Source organism: Tauraco erythrolophus, chromosome 22 (assembly GCF_009769465.1).
Source record: "Tauraco erythrolophus isolate bTauEry1 chromosome 22, bTauEry1.pri, whole genome shotgun sequence".
In the NCBI taxonomy this organism is placed as follows: domain Eukaryota; kingdom Metazoa; phylum Chordata; class Aves; order Musophagiformes; family Musophagidae; genus Tauraco; species Tauraco erythrolophus.
In genome coordinates this window covers 7,622,241-7,644,686 of record NC_141486.1, presented here as the reverse complement: position 1 = coordinate 7,644,686, position 22,446 = coordinate 7,622,241, and the positions used below count along the sequence as shown (strand labels likewise).

Genomic DNA, 22,446 nt, shown 5'->3' with positions numbered 1-22,446 from the left:
ACGCTCAGCTCCTCCTTTATACTTTGTTTTATTTACATTTGGGACTTTTTATGGAAGCCAATTATAGAACAGAATTGGTTGATGAGACCATTAATTTTATTACCACTAAAGTGTTGGTTCTCTTGCTACTCCAGCCTCCACCAGGCTCCTTACAAATCACTCTTGTAGATGAGATGTCTGCTTCCACGTCTTTATAAAACGAAATAACATACCCGGGAAGTGCCAACGGAATTTTTCCCCCTCCTCCTTCTGTCTCCAGCTCCCAGGGGGTGTAGGCTTATCATTTTATCCAGCGAGTGAGCAAACATGCACAAAGCCAGCCTGCTCCTGGCTCCTCTGCAGCTGGGGCTGTGGGCTCAGCCTGGCCGCAGGGGTCTGCCACATCGGGCAGGTTTTTGTTGCTTGTGGCTGTTGGTTATTTGGATTTGTCGGTACCTTAAATAGTTAAAATCAGAGTAGAATTGCAGGTAAACAAGAAAAATCAAAAGCTCTACTTGTACTGTTTGAAGAGGTCACTTTTTTGCAGACAGAAGTGTAATTTAAAAACTTTTTCAAATGAATCAGATGCCAGCTGCATACTGGCGACAGGATGCACATGAAAACCTCTTGAAAGAGCGCAAGTGGCTTTTCTCGGAAAGAGAAGTACCTTTTGGTTAACCTTTCCACAAGTAAAGTATCAAGCTCATTGGACAACTTCTTCCATTTGGAAGCATTAACCGATGTACAAATGTTTCTCTCTGAAAGCAGATGAACTTTCGGATCTGCAGGTACTTGCTGTGATGGTTTCTTTCTGTGTTATTTCAATAATGCTCTACTCTCTTTGTGTAGACACCTATGTGCTAACAGATGTCTGCAGTTAATGGGTCTTCAGTGCTGAAGCTTTCAGAAGCTTTAAATTATTTTCTTAAACACCAAGTTTAAGTTCTGTGAGAGAGAGGTGGTTTTTTTTGGTCTTGCAGTGGTTTCTGTTACGTGATTGCAAGTTCTCTAGCAGCATTGGACAGGTAAAGTGTCATCCTGACCTCCAACAGGCAGGGCTACCTTTGTGTCTGAGCTTGAAGATGAGCTGTCCTGCCCTGTCTGCAGGCAAAGCCATGGCAAGGATGTCTGAAACTCCCTCTTTAGGCTCTTTGGTTTCTTCTGCAAGATGAAGCATGTCATGTTTGTCCTTTGCACTTGCTATTTTGCAGGGGTCTTGCTTCTGCACAACTAATAAGAATGGTATATGTTATGTGGAGGGTGGGCTTTTGGTTTGGTTTTGTTGCCCACCCATCATCAAGGTTATCCAGATGTCCTGTGGCACAGCTGCAGGAGGGTTAGCACCGCAACTTCCTACTTCTGCTTGAAGTTACAGAACTATTCATTGGGCTTTGGTTAAAGAAGGTCCAGGACTGAGCATTACTGGTATTCTGGGTCCGTAGGGAGGTGGCACCAGCTCTGGAGCTGAGTTAGGAAGCCAGTGATGTCTTGTCTTAAAAACAAACAAAAAAAACCCTCAAACCCAACCAGCCAACACCCAATCAACCAAGAGAAAATCCCCAAACCAAAAAAGGCTTAGTGCAGTCGTGTATCAGCTTCAGCAGTCTTTGTTCCTGGGCTGTTCCGAGCTTTGCTGTGCCCTTCTGAGGTTATTTTCTATAGGAATTCAGTGCTGCTGCTTGGCACGTTCCTGCTTGCATCGCAATAAAAGCGTGCGTTTGCAGGGGACCCGCTGGGTGCAGAGTTCGTCTGAGATACGGCTTTATGAAGCAGTAAATTTTCTGTTGCTTAATCTAATATTCTAGAGAAAAACACTAGTGCAGGGAAAGGAGAATGTTGCTTCACCTTCCAGAAGTGCCATTAGAGATCTTGATCTTGTTACAGTCTGTTCTGTGCTATTACTTGTACGAACAGCAAAGTATGAGGGTTTTAAATATATCACAGTCAGAAAGTACAAAGAAAGGAGCAAGTGTCAGTAACAAACCGACTGCAAGAAAGAAAAGGAGGTTTTGTGCCAGCCCACCCCCTCGAAGATCAAATCTCAGCAGGGCGAGTTTAACCCTCATTTATTTTGTGGTGGACTAACTAAGCCCTGTGACCTTCCTCTGTGATGTTAAACACTGCTCAAAACGTGCACCAGGTTTCTTTCTGTTCCTCTTTGATGTGACAATATCCATCCTGCACTTTCACTCCTGTTTTCTTTTCCTTTTTCAAAGTACAAGCTTGCCGCCCCCCTCTCCGTGGCGGTGGCTGCATTTCGGGGGCACTGGCTGTGTACGCTGTAGCTGCAATGTTAGGCAGAAGATGCTGCAGGCTCTTGTGCTTTTGGAATGTGGGCTGTTCCCAGCACAGGCTCCCCTGAGCAGGATGAGCTCCAGGACCATGGAGACGCAGCATTGAAACAGAACAGATGTTGAGAGAGAAGCTCTTGGAGTAGCACTCAGGCAGGGACACCAGACCTGGAAATGCCAGTGGAGGCTCAAAGTTGGATTGTATGGGGCTCCTGGCCTGGCTCAGGGAGCGAGCGGGCTGGGCAGAGCCGGGGTGGTGGCCGAGGGCTGCTCCCTTGTCAAGGGAAAGAGCCCAGAACTGAACGTGCTGGAGGTGGTGGGTGTCTCCCGTCTTCTAATTCTCCACTCAATCAGCTCCTGGTTTGGTAAATCTTTGGATGTGACAAAATTAAAGCTCTTGTGTTCATGACATTCCCGTTGCTTTGATTGAGTCACATCATTTCTTGTCTCTGGTTTCTCCTGCCTTCGTTTATGTGCTTAACTGCAAATGCTTCCTCTGATAGCGGCATGTTTGTAAGCCTTAAAATGAGTTGATCTAGTCCCTGTGAGCTCTATACTGAAGTCCCAGGCTGTGGCTGCTTAAAGATACTCCAAATAAACAGCTTTTTCTGTGAAGGTGCCTCATGGCACCAGCTCTATGGGGTGCCACAATGGGGCTGGACAGCTGAGGTCCCCCTGGAGAAGCATCCCTGGACTACCCAGCCTTCTCCTGCCTCAGGCTCGTTTGGAAATGGCCTTTCAACACAAGACCAGTGCTTAATATAACACTCAGGCTTTGTTCATTGTCTACAGTTAGTAGTCTACCCCAGGTTCAGCAAAGTAATTAGGAGAAATAATTAACAGCTCTCAGTGATGAGGCAGCCTCTCTCTCCCGCCCCTCTCCCTCATCATGTGGTGCACCTTGGTAGTGACTCAGAAAACACAAGAGGACATTATGAATCAAAAAAATAAGTCTTTACCTGTAATTAACTGTGGACACAAAAAGGAAAACGTGGTGATCAAGCAGCAATTGATAGTTGTTTTACTGGAGGAGAATACACCAGAACGAAATGCTCATGGCAAAATGTCTCTTTAAGTTGTGGTTCTTTTATAACATTTAATCCAAACAAAAATAAGTCTCTACCAAAAAAAGTATTTGAACCGTACGCTATACGGAAACGTGTGGATAAGACACTGCGCTCCTCACTTACCATATGCCTGATGGCCCCTGCGTTCTCCGTAAGTGCAAGAAAACAAAACCCAGCAATGAAAATACAAAATCAACGCAGCAACTAGAGTTGTAGGCAACAGTATGTGCATGGCCAGGCCAGGCCGATGGTGAGACGTGGGACTATGCAGCAAGGATGGACCAGAGTCCCTCCTTCCCCCCCTCCCCTTCCCCTGCCTGTTGCGTCACGGGGCTCTGGAGTTGTCATGACAGGCTCTTTCAAAACAGGACACTAAGAAGAGGAAAATAAAAAGAACACCCCAGCCTATACCAAAGTAAATAAAATAATAATAAAAAAATATCCCTTGGATCGCGGCACTATTTCACCAGGGCCCCGCTGGCCCCGGCCCCGGGTCGCCCTGTGCGGAGCAGGGATGAGAGTCGCTGCGCGGAAGGAAGGACGGGCCCCGTGTCCTCGCCGAGCTGCGGGACCGCGGGCGGGCACAGTCCCCGCGCCGACGCTGGGCAGGCGGCTCTGCACCGCGGCCGCCCCGGCTGCCGCCAGGGTGGGATCGTGGGCTGGAGTCAGACCCCGATTCTCTGCGTACCTCTCTGCTTGGAAAGTGGACCAAAAGACGTTGTGCAAGTCCTAGCGTGAAGGAAGGCGGAGGAGACGGTGGGGAGAGCCACCCGTTACCTTAGTCTCCCCAGGTCCCTCGGGTGACGTGCCTGGGCTGGGCTCCCTCCTCTGCGGCTTCAGAGGTCCACCCAGCCGCGCAGCTGGAGGGCGAGCACCCCGAGGAGGACGGTGCCGAGGCTGCTGTGCGCGCTGGGGGCACCGTCGCAGTCCTTTTTGTCAGCTTCGCACCTGGATTGCTGGCACAGGACCCCCTTGAAGCCCACGGGGCAGATGCAGCGCTGGTTTTGGTAGCAGGTGCCGCCGTTCTGGCAGAGCAGGAGCTCATCGTCGCAGACGTTGGCTACAAGATGGGAGGGAAGGACGTGGGTGTTAATCTGGGGTATGTTAAACCCCTGGACTGCAGCAGAAACAAGAAGATTTTGGCTTTCTTCTCTAGCTCCTAGGGGTTAAATTATCCAATCCTCGTAGCCCTAGAGCAGCCCTAGGGCCAGAGGAACACAGTGGGGACTGCAAACGCCAGGGGCAAAGCTATCGAGTCATTTTGGATTTGGGAGGAACGGCTGGAGTCTGCTCACCCTACACCCTGAGCATCACGGGGCACCCGAGCAGGCGGTGCTGAAGATCCCCCTCTTGTTTGAACCCTTTCTGGCTCAGAGGGACACAGTGCTGCCCGGGTACTTACGGAAGCAGCCCTGTCTCCAGTAGTAGTTGGGCAGGCAGTCGTCGCACTTGGGCCCCGTGGCACCTTCTTTGCATTCACAGTAGCCGGTCTCGTTGCAGCGGTCGTGCATGGAGCCGATCTGGTTGCAGTTACATTCTGGCCAAAGACAAGGGCTGTTAGTGCCTGTCCTGCCCGGGGGCTTTGTGCCTGCTAATGCCCCGAGAGAGGTGCTGGGGGCTTTGGAAAAGCCTGGCTACCTGCTACAGGAGGGACCTTAGAGACTAGGGCTAGGAGAGCATGGCTGCATGAAAGGCTCCAACAGAGCAAACAGCCATGGGGGCAAAGACCACCCCGCTTTGGAGCTGAGCAGCTCCTGGTAGAGCAATGCAGCTGAATCCAGTTGGAAAAATATTATTTGGGCTTTTGTTTTCATGGAAGAGATACCATGGTGTGCTGCAGAGATCGCTGCTGTCCTTGGGGAGCGTGCAGGGGGACACACCACCCTCCAGAGAGGGACTGAACTGAAGCCCACCCCATAGACCGAGGTCCTGCACGAGCCATCCCACATCCCGGTGCCGCAGCCCGAGGCCACCACAGCGCTCACCTATGCACACATTCTCGTCGTCCAGCTCTGCCGAGCTGTTACGGTAGAAGCCCAGGCGGCAGTGCTGGCAGTGCTGGCCCCGCGTGTTGTGCTTGCAGCTCACGCAGGTCACCACGTTCAGGAAATCGATGTAGCTGCAGCGGTTGGAGTGGCCGTAGCACTCGCAGTCTGCGGAAAGGAGGAGAGAGCTGGGGAGCTGGGCCAGGAGCGTCCTCCCTCGTGCCAGGCAGAGGCTTTGGAGGAGGCTCCTACTCCAGTGAAATGCCACGGCCGCAGCCCACGCAGGGCTGGGCAGGATGAGTGCGCACAGTGGCTGCGATTCTTTTCTGCCAGGGGGGATCGGGCTGGAAGTCGTTGCTCAGAGACAAGGGTGGGTCAGGGGGTTCTGTGCCCTTGGGGTGGGCACAAGCAGGAGCCAACCCCCGGCTGTCCCAGGGCACGATCTCTTTAAGGAAATGCAGAATGATGGGAGCAGGCAGCAGGCTGTGGAGGGGAGTCAGGTGTTAATTAAAGAGCTGCCTTGTTAATAAGCAGAGCTCAGCTTGGTGCCTGAGTTTGGCTCTGGTGGGGCTGCAGGACCTGCATGGGAGCTGGGCTGGGGTGCAGAGCCCTGCTGGAGACAAGGAGCGGGCTGGCAGAGGGTCTGGCAGTGCTTGCTGCTTCCAGTGATGGGAAGGCCCTGGACAAGGCTGAAGTGGAGCTGAAGCTGCTGCATGTCCAGGTAAAACCTCGCTGCCTCTTTGGCTTTTTCCCCCTCTGTGTCCCTCCTCAGTGGGTCCCTTGCTGTTGTACCTCCCAAACCAACGCTGGTTGTGAAATATGGTGACTCTCAAGTTAAATGCTTAAAATGAGTCTGCGCAAGGAAGCGTGGCTTGTGTGGGATCCTTCAAAAGACGGTGGGCAAGTGTGTGAAGGTTTGAACCAGGGCTGCCTGGCCCAGCTCAGGGATGCCTGCGAAGGCTGCTGGTGGGATGGGAGACGCCACTATCACTTGGCCAACCACTGCTCCTGTCCCCAGGGCTGACCTCTCTCAGCTGTGGGCACGTTGAATTTGTGGCCAGAGAAATTTGATTACTTGCTTCTTATTACCATGAATTGGGCTGGTGACCACCTTGCAGTGTTAGATTCAGTGTGCTGGATCTTTCTGGGAATTTAAAAGTATAACACAGGAGAGGAGGTACCCTAGTTGCCTTGTGGCACAGCAGTCCTGGTCAGGAGATGTCCCAGCCAGCTTGGGCAGGGTATAACGTGAGCAGAGATGGCGTCAGCCAGGTCTGAGCTTCCCCAGCCTTTAGAGAGGAGGAGAGAGGTTCCAGCTGGGGTTTGGTCCAAGCTCTAGCATTAAATATTCAAGGACAGCAGAGGGATGGGAGGGAAGGATGTGGGTTGACATGCACATGCGACTGGAGGAGACTTGTGTCAATGAATGAAGATCAGGCAAGATGGAGCAGGGCAGAGGTTTCCCCATGGTTCACAGCTGCCTGAGAAGGAACTGAGAGTTCACTGTAATCTTGACCCTCTGTGAAACAACTTCTGCCTGTTTGACCAATACCCAAAGAATTTCAGCTCAAATACTTCTGGCTGCCGCAATTCCCACGCGTCATTCCACCCCAGGGATGCACTCCTACATACAGCTAACCATGACGCAGATGGGCAAACCCTCCCCATCTTCTCCATGTCGGAGGCTGCTGGACCACATCACCTGGACAAAAACTAGGAGCCCTGGAGCACCACACTCCCTCCTCTTACCTTTATACGTTTCGATAGGAGCCACTGGGCCAGAGTCTGGTTTGAGCCGGATGAGTTTTGAGCTCTTTGAGGATGCTTAAGAAAAATCAGAGACACTCTCACCGCTTAGCATCGCTCTGCGTCCTACCCCACCACAAGCAGCTCTGCTACGAGAACAATACCAAGCTGAGCCAAGAACACCACTCTGGCAGCGCCGGCATCTATTTCTGCACCAGACAGCTGGTAGCTGCTAAATTTCTCATCTTCTTCTCCCCTCCTCAAAGTCTGATGCATGAAAAACCTCAATGCACAGAGCTGGGAGGAGCTACTCACGTGTCCCCCTCTTTATGGGTGTTCGGTGGTGTGAATCAGGTTATTCAGGATAAGGATCTACATGTCTGAACAGCTTAAAAAAATATCTACTGGCCATGGCCCCAGTTTGGTGGAGGTCACGCCAACTGGCACCCAAAAAGCTGCTAGGAGTACAGCTAGGAGGACAAATGCTACGGAGGTGGTATCTGGCAGGGCTTGCTACGGGGTCTTGCCAAGCACGTGCTGCTCCAGCCTGGCTTGTCCCCGCCAGCACATACCTGGCTTCTTCCCGTGCCTCTTGCCTGCAGAGTGTGCTGCGCGCCCTGCTTTGCTCTTCGGAGCTGCTACACGAGAGGATAAAACATATCTGAGTGCTGCGGTGGGGAGAGGGCTCCCAGGGCCAGCCCAGCACGGTTGAGCTGAGGTAATTCATCAGGGCAAGGGGCTGCCCCAGCCGGGACGGTGCTTCCTTGGGGCTGTGCTGCCAGCTGGAGTCCCATCCTGCACCGAAGGACCGGAGCGCTGGGAGTGAAGGCCATTGTTTCCAAATCAAGCTGATGAAGTTTGGTGCTTGGGGAGTTTTGTGCTTTGGTAACCCCAGTAAGGGGTAAGGTTGAGCAGCGCTGAGACCCCACAAGGTGTTTAGAAATGGGTCCCATCAGTGTTTGTAGTGCACCAGACCCTGCACAATGCTGCGTCGCTCGGGGAGGTGCTGGGTGGGTATCGCCAGCTCCATCCCACTGGTGCCAGTCACATCCCCACAGTGATAGCAATGGCAGGAGGTGGCTGTGCTCCTGCTCCCCGGGCTCAGCCATGGTCAGAGTGGTCCTGCTCCTGCCTCCGGCACCATCTGTGAGGCTGCTGTGGTGCTGGGGCCTCCTCAGGTCTCTTTGGCTTTCCCTGGTCCCATGGTAGGCTGGCACGGTGTCCAGACTCTCCTGCACCAACACAGCCTCTCCAGCCTCCGTTGCCATGACAGGCCATGATGGCCTCCTCCATGGGTCCCCAGGATGCCTGAAGCCCCATATCTCCGCAGTGGGTGCTGTAGGTGGCCCTGGGGACCATACCTCTGCAGAGAAGCCCCTGTGGTTGTGCCCATCTCTCATGAGGAGGGGGTCATGGCCGTGAGGAGGCTTTGTAGAGGGTTGGGAGCAGGGTGATCTGCTAATGAGGATTGGCCCTGTTAGGCCAGCACAGCTGATCAGCCCAATTAATCTTGCCTATCAATCTTGGCTGGGGAAAGGTGCATGCCCCTTGTTCCATGGCAAGAAATCCCTTCCCAAAGAAGTTGAGGTGCTCAAGAGCTATCCCAGGATTTGGGGACATTCCTGCAGCCATCCCAACCCCAAATATATCTCCAAAAAGATCTCCATGGGGATGCATGAGGAGAACTGAGCTGAGGTGGACCTTCTGAGTAAGAGAGCAGATTGTACGATAGTGGGTCATACTGAGGATGGGTGAATTGTCCTGGCCGTTGGGCACTGGGTAAGAAAACTGTCCCGCCCTGTCCTTAGGAACAGGAATGGCCTTACCTCGAATGTTCTTGGGAGGGTCTGGTGGCTTTGGCTTGGGTCCAAGTGCTGCTGTGTCTGGTGGGCGCTGAACAGCTTATGGTGGCATCAGTTAGAGAGAACATCAGATTTAATACAGATCCCCTTCTTGTTTGCTTAAAAAGGTGGCAAAGGGACACTGGAAGTTCTAGGCAGGTATCTAGGGTGGGTTGGTGGAGCCATATCTGCTTGAGGCTGTGTTGAAGCAGGAATGGGAGACAAAGTCTCCTGGAAATTAGAGTCTTTAAGTGTGAAGAGGGACAGAAAAAGTACTCTTAAGGGGAGGGTGTGGGAGCTGCTGGATGGGTGAGTGTTGGCATGTGGTCCTTACATTGCCCAAGCATGGAGAGAATATAAATCTGCAGACCACTGTCAAGACTCAGAAGCCCCCTTGTTCAGAACAGACTGCATCACCTGGCACTGATGCCCACAGTTAGGCATATCCCTCGTTACTGTGTCGAACGCAGTTTTGTTTCTGTGAGGCCAGAGACTGGCCCAAAAGCCCAACAATTCCAAAGAGCCTCAATTTCAGCACTTTCTGCCCCCCCCGTTGAGTATTTCCCAACCCTGGGTTGTGTCCTGGGCACAGCTTCAGCAGTTGTTATGTTCTGTACTGGAAGGGATGCTAACGTCTACGACTGGAGCAAGCTACAGGCATCTTGGATGGGAAACGGGAGCTGAGCATCAAGAGGCAACTGCTGAAGTGCGTGTGCTGGTGGGAACCTGGAGGAGGAGAAGCTTCAGCCTTAACACGCTTCAGCCAGCGTGAAGCCTCCCATGGTTCCCACCAGGAGCAGCTCACCTTAGGCAGTCACGCAGGAGACCTGAAGCAAGGAAATACATACTATAAACGACACAGGTCTATCTATTTACAAAGTTATTCTACTCTACAAACACACTCCAGTCTCAGGAGATGGCAGCATTTCCATGATCCTCTCCGTTCACCCCAGCAGCGAGCTGCGAACAATCTCTTCTACCACTTACCATCCTCATCTTTCATGTATACAACTAAACCCTGAGGCTCAATCCAGCCTCACCAGATTCTCAGCTGCGTGTCGGGCACAGACAAACTCGGAGCATTTTCCCAGGCTGGAGGAAGAGGGAGATGCATGGAAAGTGGAGATGCAGAACTAGAAACTAAAGCGTTCGTCGGGAGCTGGTCCTCACTGGTGGGACCTGGCTCAGCCATGTGTCTCCTACCTTCTGCTCCTGGGCCAGCCTTGGCCGGGGGAGAGCCCACCTGCAGCGGGGCGGCTGCCGACAAGCTGGTGTAGCCTTGCAGCGATCAAACGGGAAACTGGTGTTACTGGGTGTGCTGGGGGGAGCTGGTAACCGGTGAGTTGCTCTGTGGTGCTCTGATGGAGGGTCAGAGCTTTGGAGGACAAAGCCAACCCAACCCCGTGCTGGGCAGGTTTTTGCACCCGCTCAACGCAAGCACCTTTGCTGGCATCGGGCAGGCAGCACCTCCTTGGGCACTGGAGGGGCTGGGTGGCCCTCGCCATGCAGAGGGCAGGGGGGCAGCGGTGCGCCGAGCTGCCCGTGCTCAGCCCCGCTGACCGCACGGCGTTCCGCTCGTGTGTTTGCACGAGGATCTCGGTGACCCATCCGCACCCCTCTGCTTGGAGGAGCTTTGCTTTGAAATAGCAGGACTGAGAACTAGTACAGGTGTCTTAGGACAGAGACGTGAAGTCCTGGTTTCTAACCCAAACTTCCAGGCCCTCCTTCTGGCTCTGCTCTTCTCTTGGAAATTCCAGTTTAAGGAATTTGCAAGCCACTGCAGAGAAATTAAACCAGCAAGAAATTGATAGATCTCTTGTTTGATTTCCCTGCAAACCCTCACCCCCACTGGCTCCATACCCCTCCCTGTCTCCTCAATATTGGTAACAATCTTCAGGTTTGCTAGAAAACAAACCAAGGAATATAATTTAAAAAGCCATATTATTAATTTCAAGCTCCAGTTGGGTAACATAAGGAGGAGGAGGAAAAAAAAAAAACCTCTCAATCTTTGCCAAGTTTCAAAGGACAAACCCGAGTAGGAGAGAAATGTGATTTCCCAGCCTCGTCGAGGGGATGATAAACAATGCAGAATAAAAAAGGAAAAAAATTATACGTTTTTTTAATGACAAGCTCTAAGACAAGGTGATAGACATTGTCCTTTTCAGCTGGAAAGTGGAAACCAATTGATATTAATATGGTGTTAAAGAGAATATGAGAAGAGCCCTGTGCAAATTGGCAAGGGTTTAATTAGAGTCACAATAAAAAACAGCCCTGAAGGCATTTTGCTTTTTAGTCATTCACATACACCTCCACTCAATCGCATTTACAGAGCCAGGAAAATTATTAATGCTCATTATCCCAAGAACCTTTCCCTTGCAGCTCTAGGGTGTTAATGGACAGTTTTACATTTTTTTGAGGGGGAGAGGCACGTTTCACCCTCAGACCCAGTTCATATAAATGGGAAACACTGGGCAGCTCTTGTATCAGCCCTGAGAAAAAATTGCTGGCCTTGGTGGTTTTCTGGGGAGGTAGAACATATTAAACCAAGAAGTCATGCTTTACAGCAAAAACCATCAGGAGAAGGAGCCCTGAAGTAGTGGGGAAGGATTCTGAAAAAGTCCTTCTCAAAACATAAACACAGAGTCTTGTTTCTGCAGGACCTACACAAAGCCAGGCTTTTGGTGCTCTCTTTCTGCTGGGGCTCTTATCTATCAAACAGGGCTCAGGCTGGTTTTGTTTTTTTCCCAGAGGTGAACTGGTGCTGCTGAAACTGTTACAAACCAGGGCAGGGAAAATGGAAGCAGGAGGTGGGGGGAAAAAAAAAAAAAAAGCTTTTTTTGCTTATTTTGAATGTGGGAAAAAATGTAACAAATGGCAAGGAAGAATTTGACAGGCTTAAAGGAAGGTTCTGAAACAACAGAACTGCAGAAGGCAAATGAGAATAGCACTTAATCCATCCTCCTTAGGGTAACTCTGAGATTTCCCATCCTTCTACCCATTTTGGCAGCCTCAGCTACCTTCAGACCACAGACTCTGCCCATAAATTCATTCTTCTCCCCTTCTCACCGCATGACAGGCGACCGGGCACAAAAGCATCCTACGAACATGACCACAGCTCCACCTTGACCACGGAAAACACCACGAGCAGCCAAAGGAAGCAGATGTCTAGCAGATCCATGCAACCCAGAGACAACTCAAATCTAATCTACTCCCCAAGCCTACGTGCTACGTTGCTTTCTGCCTTGCTGCTACCCACTAGCGTGCGGAGGCACGAAGGAGAAGGGAAAAACACATCGGTTTGGCTTTAAATACCTGTTTTTTTCTGTGTCTCTGTCACGGGCACAGAGGCAGCGAGCTCAGAGGCTGGTCTGACGATGTTTGCTTATGGTGGGAAGCAGAAATTCAGGGGGCAAAAGAGAGGGTGTAAATTAGAGGGTGAAACAGCACCGGGCTGGGGTAGGGCCCTAACAGGACTTTTCTTTTTTTTTTTCCCTTCAAATGTCTGGCTGGATGAGCTGGCTTTAAAGCAAGGAGGGATTTGTTTAATGCTTCTAAAATTCAGAAGAGATGAGAAATGACAGAGTATCTCGTTTTGGGACTCTGACCCAGCTTGGGGTTATTGCGACTACCGCAAACGGGCATGTCATCAGGAGCGCGAAGGGTCATCTCTTTAACGAGAGGTTTCCCCTGAGGTCCAGGCAACTTAGATTCACAGGCTTTGGGGATGTCATGGTATTTAAAGAAGTACTTTATATTTTGCAGGACTGGAGGGGGAGGAGCATCTCTGGTCAAGAACAGATCAGAATTAGGCTGCACCTTGATTCACTGTTGCTGGTTAAAGGCACACAATGGACCTTTGGCATCAAACCCAGCACGTTGCTCAGGTAAGAGAGCAGGTTCCCGAGCTGCTGGGTGGCCCTGAGGACATTTGTATTTGGAGCAGCCCCTCCAGGGACAGTCCCCATCCCCAGGCACATCGTCTTGGGGTGAGACCTGGCTCTGCAGAAGCACAGATGGGGGGGTCTAGATGGAGATGAGGAGCTCAGAGCCTAGCCCTGCCTCTATCAAGCCAGAGATATCATGGCTGGACTGTGAGATATTTATTTTTGTCCGTTGCCATCAGTTAATGAAAGCATTGTGAAAGCATTTCCTCTGCCCAGGAAGCAGGTTTTGGAGAAAGGATAAATCCCGAGGTGTATGACGTCTCCCAGGTCCCTCTGACCAGTTTGGCAGGAGAGGCTATCCCCACCACCTCCCAACCCCCCCGCTGCCTTCCTGCCCACCCCAGACGTATGACACAAGCGAGGCAGAGCACTGCGAATCATGCACAAGATAGACAATGAACACACCACCCACACGTACACAGCACTCGAAAAATACAGACCTAAAACGTTGCTACAGGTGAGCATGGATAAAAATCAAATGACCCCAAGCGTGTGGTTCAGATGTAGACGTGATGCCCTGTTGCTGCTGAGGCCATGGTGATGGCAGGAGCTCTGGGCAGGGGTGGTGCATGAACCTCCTCCTGCGCACGTACAACATGGACCTGGGTGAGGAGCACTTCTTAACAGACCGGAGAACCGCACTCTTTCAGGGTCATGCCAATTCCATGGAAGCTGGAGCTAAACCCTCGGCTTCCTGATTATCTACTCAAGCAAGGTACTTCCATGAATACATCTATATTTGCGTAAACATGCAATCAAGTTTCCTCATCCCTTTGACTGGCTTCTGGCAGCTCCCCCAGACAGACTGTTACTAACATACTGTGGGTGTAAAACGTCCTCCTGGGAAATATCAGGCCCAGAAAGCATGGCAAGGGGAGGAACGCGTGTCTAATTCCCCCATGAGAAGCTTAAAAAAAATGTCCTGCTGTTAAGTTTTATCTGCTCATTTCCAAAAGACAAGTGAATGCTATTCAGGGAGGGGAGGGAAGGAGGAACACCCAGGAAGAGGACAAAAGTTTTTCTCCACGGGGTGATTTTAGAAATCAGGAAAGGGTGTTTCTGGCGTGTGCATGAGCTCCAGCCCCACACGCTCCCCAGCTGCCTGGGGAGTGTCAGAGCGTGACTGTGCATGGAAGATTGCCCTTGGAGATGCAGCCAGGCTGCGTTTCATCCTCGGGTCTGGCTACAGGGACTTGGTGCAGGACGTAGAGAGCTGGCAAGGACAGAGCCAGCTTCTCCCTTGACCCAACGTCCCATCCCTGGCACAGCTTAGCAAAACCCACAGGCTGCCCTGAGTCTGCCAACGAGTGGCAAAGGTGGCCGCTCGCGTGCTGAGGCAGGAGCCCTCCCTGGGGAATGCCCTCTGAGCGAGAGGATGGTGGGGTAAAGCAGCACCCAGCAGGTACAGTGGGTGTAACTCTCCTGTCTGCTCTGGTATTGCATGTGGAGGTTGGGGATAGAGCAGGATGGGGTCCAATTCCCCTCTCCTTCCAGCCAGGCAAGACTGGGTACGTGGTTTAACTTTACCATGGGACAGTAAAGCCTTTGTTGCTTTCTTTCCCTGCCTTCAGATGGGAGCTGTAAGGGAGCATCTCTTGCAGCCATGCCAGACCTGTGCAGGGCAACATTGCCAAGTGGCTCTAGGAGGGATGGATTTTGAAAACCTGTTCCTTTTTTTTTTTTAAAAAAAAAAAAAAAAGAGAAAAAATGGGAAAAGCGTTGCTTCCCCCACATCCAGTCCTGATCATAACAGAGCGACAGCAGAGTGAGATCTGCTGGTGAGGGGGGATGTCAACCCATGGCATGGTTGTCTTTGGGCTTTGAGGTGGACTCATGGTGGCTGGCTCCCTGCTTACAGGGACCATGATGCCTGCGCCCAGCTCCTCTGACATGTGTCAAAGTGTCCTGGGACTGAATGGAGAGAACAGCAAACCAGGACTGCCCAGAGGCTGGGGGACAGGAACTGAGTCAGGGTGGTTTTTATCCATGTCCCTTTATCATCCTACAGAGCAGATAACCAGGGCACCAACACAGCAGCCCCACACGTTCCCCACTGCCACTGGAGGAGCCGGAATGGGAAACGACCAGAAAGAGGAGCCCAGTGGTGGAGTCCCGGCCCTCCGAGCGAGGCAGGGAGCATGGCACCCACCTGGCTGGGTGGTGGTGGCAGGTAGAGGGGTGCTGGTGGTGGTGGTGGTTGTGGTGGTGGTGGTGGTTGAGGTGGTGGTGGTGGGTGTTGTTGTGGTGGTCGTTTTTGCAGTGGTGGTTTTTGTGGTGGTAACCCGCTGCGGGCGCTCGTACGCTAAGACAGCAAAGAGAAGAGGTGGGTGGCACTTACTGGGGGGGGAAACGAAGGGTTTCCCTGCCAGCCCGTGAGGCTGCTGCTGGGGCTGAACTGGTGACCGATTTCTCAGCGCGGTTACAACTGGGGCACTGAGAGGATTAAGGCGGTGGCGGCTCGATGACGCTGGGTGCAGCGCGCGTGTGCGCGGGCAGGGGCCGGAGGCTGCGGCTGTATCAGCTTACTCGTGGTGCAGCTATTGGCTTAAATACTTACGGCTCTGTCATAAACTAATTGCCAATTAAGCTGAAAAGGGGAAACAAAGGCACGCCTGGGCACAGCTGGGGCAAAGAGCGGGCGGGAGGTGCAGCGGAGCCCCCAGCCCGCCCTGCCGGGAGTTGGGCTGCTGCTGCCTGACGCCTGCGTGCCGGATGGCAGAGCCTTACCCACCCTGGCTCCATAAACAGCGCCAGCTCCTTCTGCCACCCCACAGGCAGCAAACTACCCGGCACCATCAAAACCGACCCGTACCATCTCCACGGGCACCCGTCGTTCAGCAGGGCAAATTAATTGATGGCTTAACGTCAGCAAGCCCCCGCGCGCTGCGCCGCAGCGGTCCCGGGTGCGGTGCCCACCCTGCCACAACAGCGCCAACAAAAATAATGCTCGAACACAAATTCCTACTTAACTTACACCTGCTGCCCTCCTGTCCTTGTTTGTCCCACTGCTTCATGCAGATTATCGTGCTTAATTTCATAATAGCCCTGAGCTAGTTTAAATACTTAATTTAGGTCACTTCTAGTCTCCTATGCGGGCTAAATAATCTTTCCTTAACTGGCCCTGGACACAAATCCCTCTTGTCCATCTCCTGTGCGTCGCTCCCAGCAACCCCCCAGCTTCTCTTTAGCAGAAAATTTTGATGGGAAACATTTTCCAGTGAAACAAAGGTAGCACTGAGGATGCTGAGCTCTGTTAAGGGGGGAAAAAGAGAGTTATCACAATGGTTTTGACCAGAAAAGCAAATAATATATTGGACTGTTAAATCATTTAATTTTTTTAAATCCTAAATTACTTAAGGGAGACTTAATTTTCACTTGAAATCTTTAACCATTTAAATTTAACCGCTTAAAATCTACATACGGTTCATTTACCCAGAAACCCCATCCTCCACTTTTCAATTAGGTGCGTTTTTCTTAATTGCATTTGCATTTCTCTGAAACTATTTCTCCTCCTATTCTTTCTACTTGCCTGCAAACCAAAGAATTCATTATTCATTCAGCTCTCTGATTGGTTTCTTCTTGGAGGGTAATTCCGAGCCACAAAATTCAACCCCAAGCTTCTGCTTACCCAAAACTCAAGGCTCTTTGATATCAAACTACCTCCAGCTTTGTTAAATAAGGAGTCCTATCATACCATCAATCTTTCAACAGAAATCCCTGCTGAGCTCTACTGCCTTCGCTGCCGACGCTTCAGAGACGTACGTTCATATACATACACGTGTACATAAGATGTACACACATTCTCTATAATATTTTTTATCGATAGCCCAAGGTGACCCAGACTGGCTGCTATGCCAAATAATTCAAACCCAGCTCCTTCTCAGAGCAGAAATCTGCAATACTGAGTTGGGGGGTGGGGGGGAAGTTCACAGCGAGCACTGGTGGTTTTGAAGAGTCTTTTTTTATTTCCTTTCCGGCTGCCATTCTAACGAACCTCATGGGGGAAACCATGCCAGAGGATGAGGCAAAATGAGGCTACTGAAGTCAAAAGGAAGAAAATATAGGACTCTTTGACAGGACAGAAAATGAGGCACAATTAGGGAAGACTTATTGCCTGGAAAATGATAATGGACAGAAAATAACCATTTTTTTTTTCCTAGTGACATCCGCAAGGACCATGCACGGAGGTGTTAAATGCCAGCGTTTCAGTTATGTTTTTACTTACTGCCAAAGGCTGAGCCTGCAGCTGCACCTGGAAAACACAAGAAGAAGCCCGGTCACTGGAAGCAGGACGCCATCGGCTCTGATACCAGCAGAATATCAAACAGATACATAACGTGGGACTGAAGAGCAATTAATTAGCAGGGGTCTTGCTCATAGGCATATCAGTTTGCTGCAACATCTTAAAAGCTGCTTTTGTCAAGCCAGAGAGGCGACCAGACAGTGCTGTCTGGGGTCCTGGCATCTCGAGCCTTTCACCTGGGGAAGCAAAACCAGCGTGGTCCCTGCCGATGGGTTTTTCTGTTAACCATTTTCTTGATCTACCATTAAAGCCCAGCAAAGGACAAGCACATCTGAGATTCACTGGGCTACGTACAAGCTGCAGGGTCTGAACCAGGTTGTTGTGCCTGAGGCAGTTCTCTGTGAGCAAGAAGGGCTGAACACCCTTCCCACTGCTGCACTTGCTCAACAGGATGCTGCAAAGCCTGCAGCTTCAAACCCACCAGTCCAAGGCCATCCAAAGACTGAAGACTCTGGCTTTCAGCACCCAGGAGACTAATGGTCGTAGTCCTTCCTACTGTAACAAGTGGATGAATCATGGAAAGTCTCAGCTTTGCATGAACATAAAGCACAGGAGCAGTAATGGAAGAGGTAGGACCACCAAGAGGAGAGGGCTTCAGAGAACTGCCTCTCTTGCAGAGGAAGAGGATGATGTTTATGGGGGAGGAAGAAGCAACAGAGAGAGAGAGAGTCGGGAGGGGGCAGAGAAGAAGACTGAGTGACAGACAGGGAGAGAGATGAATGGGAGAAGAAAGAGCAGAGGAGAAGGAGAAATAGGAAGAGACACAAGGAACAGAGGGGAGGGAAAGAGAGAACAGCATGTCTGTGCCTGTCAACACCAGAAACTCTCCCAGGCTCCTTTGAAGCAATGCAGCCGCATGGTGGGAGCTGACAAGCTCGTTCCCTTTCAAAGAACCTGCTCGTCTACCAGCCCTGGCACACAAAAAACATTCCCGTCACGGCCTTTGGAGCCTGAATTTCAGCTTTGATCATCTTAAAGCACATAAATCTTTCAAAAAATTTGGGGAGAGGGAGGGAAAAGATTCTCTTTGGTAATGCTCAAAGCTGCTGCTTGAAAGGCTGGAGTGGCTACTGTGGCTCCATGACATTTAAACAAGTCTGCTAACATGGACTGGCCAGAAACCCAGGAGAAACTGGCCCATCTGTGATGTTTCCTGCCCCAAATCCCCTGCTCGACCGACAGTGGGGATGCATCCTTTATCTTGGTTGTGCGCCTTTGCTTCTGTCAGTGCCATGCTCCAGCAGACAATTGGATGAGACTGGAGCTGCGCAGAGGGACCGCAGCTCACGGCGCTTGCCTGAAATGCCGACATACACGGAACGGGATTCAGAAAGCGATCCAGAAGGCAACCTGCACTCCTGCAGCTGAGCAGTGCCAGCGCTGCGCCCATGGACTACTCGAAAGCCAGTGTTCTGCTGTGGCTAACTAATGTCTTCTTCAAAGGACAGTAATTTGCATTGCCACAAAGCCATGGACCTATATCTTGGCCCAAGGTCATCCTTCCTGCTCTTGACCATCATTTGGGCTCATCACTCATCTGCCTGTGGCCAACGAACCACCTCTGCATCCACCCAGGTCCTCTCGCGTTTCTCTGTACATACCCACTTCCCTTTCAAAAGCTGAGCATCCTGCAGAGCCTGCGCACTGATCCGAGATGGAGAGGGACATGATGAGAATCCACACTCACCCGTGGGCGTTGTGCAGCCCAAGCTGTGCGTGCGGCCAGGGCTGGCTTGCTGCAGGTTACTTACATGCGTTGGGGGACCCGTTGGGGAGAGGCAGGTAGGATCCTGCTCGCCAAGACCTGGAGCGAAAGTTCTTCTTGCACTTGCCGCAGTCCTGCCCCGTGGTGTTGTGCTCGCACTCGCACTGAAGGCTGCCCTCTTTGAAGGTGCACAGGTTGGCGTGGAGGTTGCATTTACACCTGGAAGAGGAAGACAGGAGAAGAGCTGTCAGGTATTACTGCGACTCCCCCTTGCCCCCAGCGCAGTGCTGTCTGTGTGTGTGAAAATGCAGCGGTGAAGCCGGGCAGGTGACCCCTTTCCTGTTCCTTCTGCAGGAGTTCTTCACTGAACTCAGCTGCTTTCCCCAGGTATCTGGTGCTGGGGTTACAATGTACATGTCCTCATCCAAGGTGGATCTGCAGTCTCTATTCCAAGATGAGAGATGCTTTACTCCCACCATCCGACTGCTGTAGCACAAGTCATTTAATGGTAAGTCAGCATCTCCAGCCATGACTCCCGGAAGGATTCACACACGTGTCAGGCTCTTACAGAGATCTGGGTGAGTAGCTCAGATGTAGGCATTTACTTGGAGGCAGAAAGGACAGCCTCGGGCTTTAGATGGAGGAACACGACTAACACTGGTGGGACTCGGCCCCTTCACCCCTGCGCACGCGCTAAAGTCAAGAAGGTTTTCTCCCGTGGCATGAAGTTGCACAACGCAAACCCTGTTCCCTGCGTGCAGCACAGCCCCAGCCTGCTGTGACCAAAATAACGCGGAGAACATCAGAACCTGCCTTTTAGTCCCCGCCTCATCAGAGAAGGCAACAAGGAAAAACACTATTCAGCAATTTGCAAACATTAACAAACTTTTAATGAGCTGTAGTGCAGTATGCAGGGAATAATCATCTCCGGGCACAATAATTCCTGTTGCTCAGACTCCGGAGGTGACTTGCGCAGAGCACGGAGGCTGAGCCCGTAACTCACACGTGGCTCTAGTGACTCCTGGGCCCGAGCTGAGGCCATCAGACAGAGACTTGGGGGACCAAAACCTCTCACTTCATTCCAGCCAGCAGATCCCCAGCACAGCCCGCTGGATTTTCACTGCTTTGGGCAATAATACACACAGGCTCCTGCCTGAGCCGGTGAGGCTGCCTTTGCTGTGTTCCAACCCCCCATGGCTGGATAAGCTGACATCATGTGTGATTTTTTTTTTTTCTCCCCCTCCCCTCCCTGCCCTTAATTCTAGCAAACCCTGCTCAGAGGCTAAGGATAAGCTGGATGAACAGTCTCTCTCTCTGTGTCTTACAACCCTGCTCTATCTCTGACCAAGCAGAGGAGGGAATTGAAAGGGAGGAAGGAAGAAAACGTGGTCTTTGGAGCAGAGGCAGACAGGCTCAGCACGCTCCGCTGGAATCTGTGTGTTAGCGAGAGCTGGAGATGCCGCGTCACGGCTGAAAGCACTCCCAGCCTCCGAGCGCTGCTGCTCTGGGAGCAAGCCCTGAATCCGAGCATCTGGGGGAAGGAGGCGGCGTTGGCCGGTACCTTTGCAGGAGGGATGCTATATTTCGGCAGCTCCGTGTCCCCTCAGCCTCTGGTGAGGAAGGATTTTGGCTGAGCCATCCCAGCCCTCTGGCAGAGGCGATGCCCAGCCCTGGGGTGCAGCGGAGCCTGACTCTGAATTATTCAGCGCCCGCCCAGCGTGGCCTCCTTCTCTCACTTCAAAACGAGCAGACGGGAGCAAAGCAGGCGAGACAGTGGGTTAAAGCAGGTCAAAGCCTCACCAGTGCCGCTCTGGGCCCAGCCTGAATCAGAGCAACAGCTTCTGGGAGCTGCAGCTCTCCTCCCTCCTACTGCTGGCAGGAGCGAGGGGATGAGAGCTGGCTCCAGGGTACAGCCTTAAAATCCCACTGAGGGGGTGTTTGAGAGCCTCATGGGACCGGGTACAAGGAAGGCAGGGTCTGGCATCCCCCCTGCTTTCTCTGAGGTCTGGGATGACATGGAGGGTGCACTTGGCTCCTATCCTTGACCATGCTAGGCTTGTAGTTGGGACATCAGCCTTGGGTGACCACCACCTGCCATGGCCTGGGACAGCCTCAGTCACCCCTTTCCACCCGCAGCACATCCTCACTCCTGGCCTCCTCTGCTGAGGGCCAAGCAGCCGTTTCGGGGTGCTGCTGCTGACTCCATACTGCTGCTGTGCAGGAGGGTGAAACCTGCTTGCCGTTTATTTGGCTCCAGCTACAAAACCTCTGCCAAGACATAGGACCCAGCCCTCTCGCTATCGGGAGAGCGAGGCAGGGATGCGTGCAGGAGGCAGTCGGACGTGCCTGCTTGGATGCACACACCTCTCGTTTGCTGCTGGGGAGGGCTGGGAGCTGAGCACCAGCTCCTGGGACAGCCCCCAGCCACCCCCTGCCCATGTAAAGGCATCCACGGCCAGTGGGATGGGGATGAGGTGGGTGCTCATGGACGTCTTCCCGCCACTGCGTGTAGGGGTGATGGGGTACCGTTCTTCCCAGAGAAGACCCTCACTTCCTCATCAGTGTAAACCAGGGAAATTAAATCAAGAGAAAGCAGAGGTGGCTGGTCCCCTGCCTGCCTGCACCCGGGGCACTTACATTTCTCACTGCTCGGCCCTTCGTTGCCGTGCAAAAGTTTTGTTATCCAAAGGATCAATTTTACCGGGGAATTGCTTTCTGAATTCGACCTTTGAGGATCATCAATCTAAGCGGAGAACTCTAACCCCAGCAAGCTGACCCTGCAACACAGCACTTTTCAGCCCAATCAATCAGGCTGCATTATTTAATAGCGAGCAGCCGAGCGCCTTCGGCCAGCCCTGATTGCCAGCCCCTTCTGTGCCAAGGTTTCTGCATCTGGGTCTCCCTGCTGCTCCTGCTCAGCAGCTCGGCTTTAACCCCTTCTCCCGGCTTCTCTGCCTCCTCCTCCTCCGGGCCTGCAGCCCAAGGACGCATGCTGGCCGACGCTCTGTGTACAACATCTTTCCCCAGCCAAGATCCAGCTGGTGGAGACTGGAGTAAATGACATTAGCCCAGTCCCTTGGGTGGGAGCTGCTACTCCTGTTTGCCTCTGCTCATCTTCCTCGGGCGGGCAGCCATCGCAGGAAAGAGAGGATGAAGGGAAAGGTTAGGAGCTACTTAGCAATGAGGCTTAAATAGCAGCAGTGGGGCAGACACCTGCGCTGCGTCCTGCAGAAGGCAGCGATGGCCCCGCTCCAGTCCCGGGGCTGCTCCAGCAAAGTGCTGGTTGCAATATGGTCCCTTTGGCTCCGGAGGCGATTGGAAGAGCCGGGAGTGTTTCTCCTCTTTAGCTCGTGGGTCAAGGCTAGTGGGGATAGTGCTGTTTCTCAGGGAGCATTCCGAGCCCACGTAGGATGCAGCTGTGGTGGGGCACAGCCCGGGGAGAGCAGCCCCAGCACGCACCCAGTAGGAGCCGCAGCACCCATGGGAACAACACAACTGCGTTTTGCGTTAAACAGGAAGCAGCTTACACTGTTCCCAGCAAAAGCAGCCGGAGCAATGTGTGGCCCAAGATGTTACCGTGTGCAC

At 52.2% G+C, this 22,446-nt stretch overlaps 1 protein-coding gene across 3 annotated transcripts in view; it reads right to left on the bottom strand.

The window, feature by feature from the left end:
• Window positions 1–4,173: 4,173 nt before the first annotated feature.
• NTNG2 (netrin G2) overlaps window positions 4,174–22,446 on the bottom strand; it is a 46,083-nt gene continuing 27,810 nt past the window's right edge. Inside the window, exons 3-13 of one of the 3 annotated variants that reach the window (XM_086625178.1) lie at window positions 18,908–19,080; window positions 17,079–17,105; window positions 15,003–15,155; window positions 12,222–12,290; window positions 10,113–10,187; window positions 8,895–8,969; window positions 7,641–7,706; window positions 7,072–7,146; window positions 5,323–5,490; window positions 4,740–4,874; window positions 4,174–4,397 (exon numbers count right to left, since the gene is read on the bottom strand). In XM_086625178.1, coding sequence (XP_086481304.1) covers window positions 4,174–4,397; window positions 4,740–4,874; window positions 5,323–5,490; window positions 7,072–7,146; window positions 7,641–7,706; window positions 8,895–8,969; window positions 10,113–10,187; window positions 12,222–12,290; window positions 15,003–15,155; window positions 17,079–17,105; window positions 18,908–19,080 — 1,240 coding nt within the window. The remainder of the gene's footprint in view (window positions 4,398–4,739; window positions 4,875–5,322; window positions 5,491–7,071; window positions 7,147–7,640; window positions 7,707–8,894; window positions 8,970–10,112; window positions 10,188–12,221; window positions 12,291–15,002; window positions 15,156–17,078; window positions 17,106–18,907; window positions 19,081–22,446) is intronic. The other 2 variants (XM_086625179.1, XM_086625180.1) reach the window with 2 other exon arrangements.